The following is a 3,134-nucleotide window of genomic DNA, read 5'->3' as shown; positions in this document are numbered from 1 at the left end:
CACCTCCTGGACTTTCATGGTCTCTGAATCCCGGGTGACTCTCACAACCATCACCCTGGATATCTTAAGCCAAGCACTAGATTTTCACAGATGTTGCTTAGCTTTTTTCTTATAATCGTGTTTCTCACGTGCTGGAAATGGGATTTGGACATAATCCTCATCCAGTGGAAGGGAAAATGTTGGGGCTGTGGTTGTGCTGGCACTGGTTCTCAATGTTTTGCTGTTCTTCAGCGAGTGCAGGTCTATCAGAGTGAGAAAGAGAAGCAGGAGGCCCCAGGGAGCGATGAATCAGCAGAGAGAGGGGCTGGGTGCTGGAAATGAGGTGGGGAAGTGCTCTGGGAATTGAGCAGCTGGTACCCAGCACTCCAGGTTTTCCTGCCTTTAAAGGCCTCTCCTTAATCCCACTTTACCCAGGACAGGCGGGCTGTCAGATCTGCACAAGGGAGAGAGGAAAACATGGTCATTTCAGCATTTAAATTAACCTTTAACAAGTCAACTATCCAGCCTCTCCAGAAGAGGAGCCTCATTCAATTGGATCTTTCCAAGTGGAGCTCTTCAGGACAGGAAATGTGGCAAAAGGGGGATCCCAATGAGAAATATTTGTTTTATTTTAAATCTGTTAAAAGCAGGGGAAGCTGGCCACTAAAACACAAATTTTTTTTTTTGTTGTCAAGAGACATAATCAATGGTGTATCAGGAGTCATTTTCCCAGATAATGAAAATTAATAGGAAAGGAGAAAAAACTCAATTTTTCCTTTCAAGTAAACTGATTGCTTTTCCTCTGCTGTCTCTGTCCCTTTAGCACTTCCCTGTAATATGAAAGAGGAGTATTTCTATTCACTGACTTTTCTCTTTCCTTACTCGTGCTGTACTTTTTGAGGGCTCATTTTGAAGGCCCCTTTCCAAGATCCAAAGGAACATATACAGCAAAGGAACAGAGTTGGAAAGGGGATTAATTAAATTAAAATGCAAAGTACCAAGAACTACTGAACCCCCCCTGCCCCAGTCTGCTCCTCCCTGCTCCAAGCAGCACAAAACCTGTTGCCTTCTGAGATTGAGGCCCTGTGTTGGGCAGTTTGGGCAATTTCCCATCTTCACCACGCAGTGGCCTGATGAAAAATATATTCTGGAGGAAGAAAGGCCTAAATTCATTCCAGCTAAATCAGGGATTAAGTACAAACCCAACAGAAAACTGAATAACAGCCCTCCACTTTAAAATAGAAATAATTATATAAGATTATAAATTGCAAATAGACATTTACTTCCCCATATTTTGAAAATAGCTTGAAATTTGAACACTCTGACTTGTATATCCTGGTTCATGGGTTGAACTGTAACCTCTGAGAAACTTTGGGTTGCTGGAACATCTGTATTTTAAGAAATGAAATGCTGTTTGTGTCCAACCCCAGGTGTTTTTCTCTGCCAAGTACAAGCTAAAGAAAACTTCTAAAGAAAATGTAGAAAATCTCTAACTGCTCCATCAGAAAAGAACAATTTCTCATAGAATTTTTTAAAAAGTCTAAAAATATATTCTAAGACTAAAAATCTTTCCTCTTTGTAAAAAGAACTTCAGCAAGTTGCTTTTGACTGGGGAGGGGGGCAGTGTTTATTCAATTTTTTAAAGAAAAAAAGAAGGTTAGAGATGATAGATAATTATGATTTTCTACTGCGACCCAATTGAGATTTCCTCTCTTTGAAGGTCCTTCCTGTGCCGTTTCAGAGCTATTTGGGTGGGACAAGCAAAAAATCAAAAACCGACAAAACCAACTCTGCCTAAAACCCGACAAAACCAACAACAGCCCAAAACCCGACAAAACCAACAACAGCCCAAAACCCGACAAAACCAACAACAGCCCAAAACCCGACAAAACCAACTCTGCCCAAAACCCGACAAAACCAACAACAGCCCAAAACCCGACAAAACCAACTCTGCCCAAAACCCGACAAAACCAACTCTGCCCAAAACCCGACAAAACCAACTCTGCCCAAAACCCGACAAAACCAACTCTGCCCAAAACCCGACAAAACCAACTCTGCCCAAAACCCGACAAAACCAACTCTGCCCAAAACCCGACAAAACCAACTCTGCCCAAAACCCGACAAAACCAACTCTGCCCAAAACCCGACAAAACCAACTCTGCCCAAAACCCGACAAAACCAACAACTGCCCAGAATCAGCTCCCGAGGGTGGCCCTGCTCCCCCCAAGCGCCGCCCACCCTCGCTCACCGCTGGTGTTCCAGGCCGCCCGCTGCGGGCCCGCGGCGCCGCTCCTCAGGCACTGCTCCACGTAGGCCCGGGGGTGGCAGCCGGACAGGAGGATGTCCCCAAGCAGGGCGATGTAGGCGGTGGCCAGGCGCAGCGTGTCGATCTTGGACAGGCGCCTCTCGTAGGGGAAGGTGGGCACGCGGCCGCGCAGGGCCTCGAAGGCCGCGTTGAGGCCCAGCATGCGCCGGCGCTCCCGCAGGTTGGCGGCGCGGCGCTGCCGCGGCTGCCCAGCAGGCTCCGGCGGGGCTGGGAGCTTGTCCAGATCAGCACCATCCGGCCCTGGCCATGAGGGCTCTGCCAGGCACTCCAGGAGAAAGTTCTCCAGCTGTGTGTCAGGATCTGGTGGCTCCCAGAGGAGAGATTCCGCAGCGGGGCCTCCCTCCTCGAAGCTGTAGCAAAGCTCCTCCATGCCCTGGCCCGCAACTCAGGCTCACAACTTCAGGTTAAACTGGTTTAATGGGGTTTTAATTTCGACAAATGTGGGCAGGGAGCTCTGGTTGTGTCCTTGGGGAAGGTTATGGAAAAATTTTCCACGGTTACAAATCCGAGTGGGAGTTGGGATTTAAATACTTCATGTCTTCTCAGCAGGAAATACTTCATGGATCCTCTTCACCTCTCAAAACTAATTAGTGCACGTGCTTCCCTTTTTATTAGCTGTCCACTACAAAGCAATACGAATTAATTGAAGACAGAATGAGTTTTCTATTGACTTTCTCCTGGAAAATTCATTGAAGCACTTATTGAGCTCTTCCACAGGTCCAGTCTCTCCACCTCCTGTTTAGAGGAGGTTCACAGAGGGATTTTGTTTGGTGATGAGTGATTGGAGGAAGGAATAAAATAGTCCTTTATCTTTTTGGTGAGGCGTTAA

At 46.9% G+C, this 3,134-nt stretch overlaps 1 protein-coding gene across 1 annotated transcript; it reads right to left on the bottom strand.

Annotated features, from left to right (window-relative positions):
• Positions 1-395: 395 nt before the first annotated feature.
• On the bottom strand, positions 396-2,675 carry LOC136558557 (helix-loop-helix protein 13-like). Its single transcript, XM_066553078.1, has 2 exons — positions 2,228-2,675; positions 396-433 (listed from the first exon to the last, which is right to left on the bottom strand). Exons 1-2 carry the CDS (start codon positions 2,673-2,675, stop codon positions 396-398), a joined length of 486 nt encoding a protein of 161 aa, XP_066409175.1.
• Positions 2,676-3,134: the final 459 nt, after the last annotated feature.

Source organism: Molothrus aeneus, chromosome 7 (genome assembly GCF_037042795.1).
Source record: "Molothrus aeneus isolate 106 chromosome 7, BPBGC_Maene_1.0, whole genome shotgun sequence".
Lineage (NCBI taxonomy): Eukaryota > Metazoa > Chordata > Aves > Passeriformes > Icteridae > Molothrus > Molothrus aeneus.
The sequence above is the reverse complement of the archived record's forward strand: the minus strand, read 5'-3'. Positions and strand labels throughout refer to the sequence as shown.

Excerpts from the sequence above, each read along its gene's own strand:
- LOC136558557 (XM_066553078.1), bottom strand. The coding sequence starts at position 2,675 with ATGGAGGAGCTTTGCTACAGCTTCGAGGAGGGAGGCCCCGCTGCGGAA. Across the intron at positions 434-2,227 it reads GGCGGCCTGGAACACCAGCG|ATCTGACAGCCCGCCTGTCC; the intron begins GTGAGCGAGGGT and ends TCCCTTGTGCAG.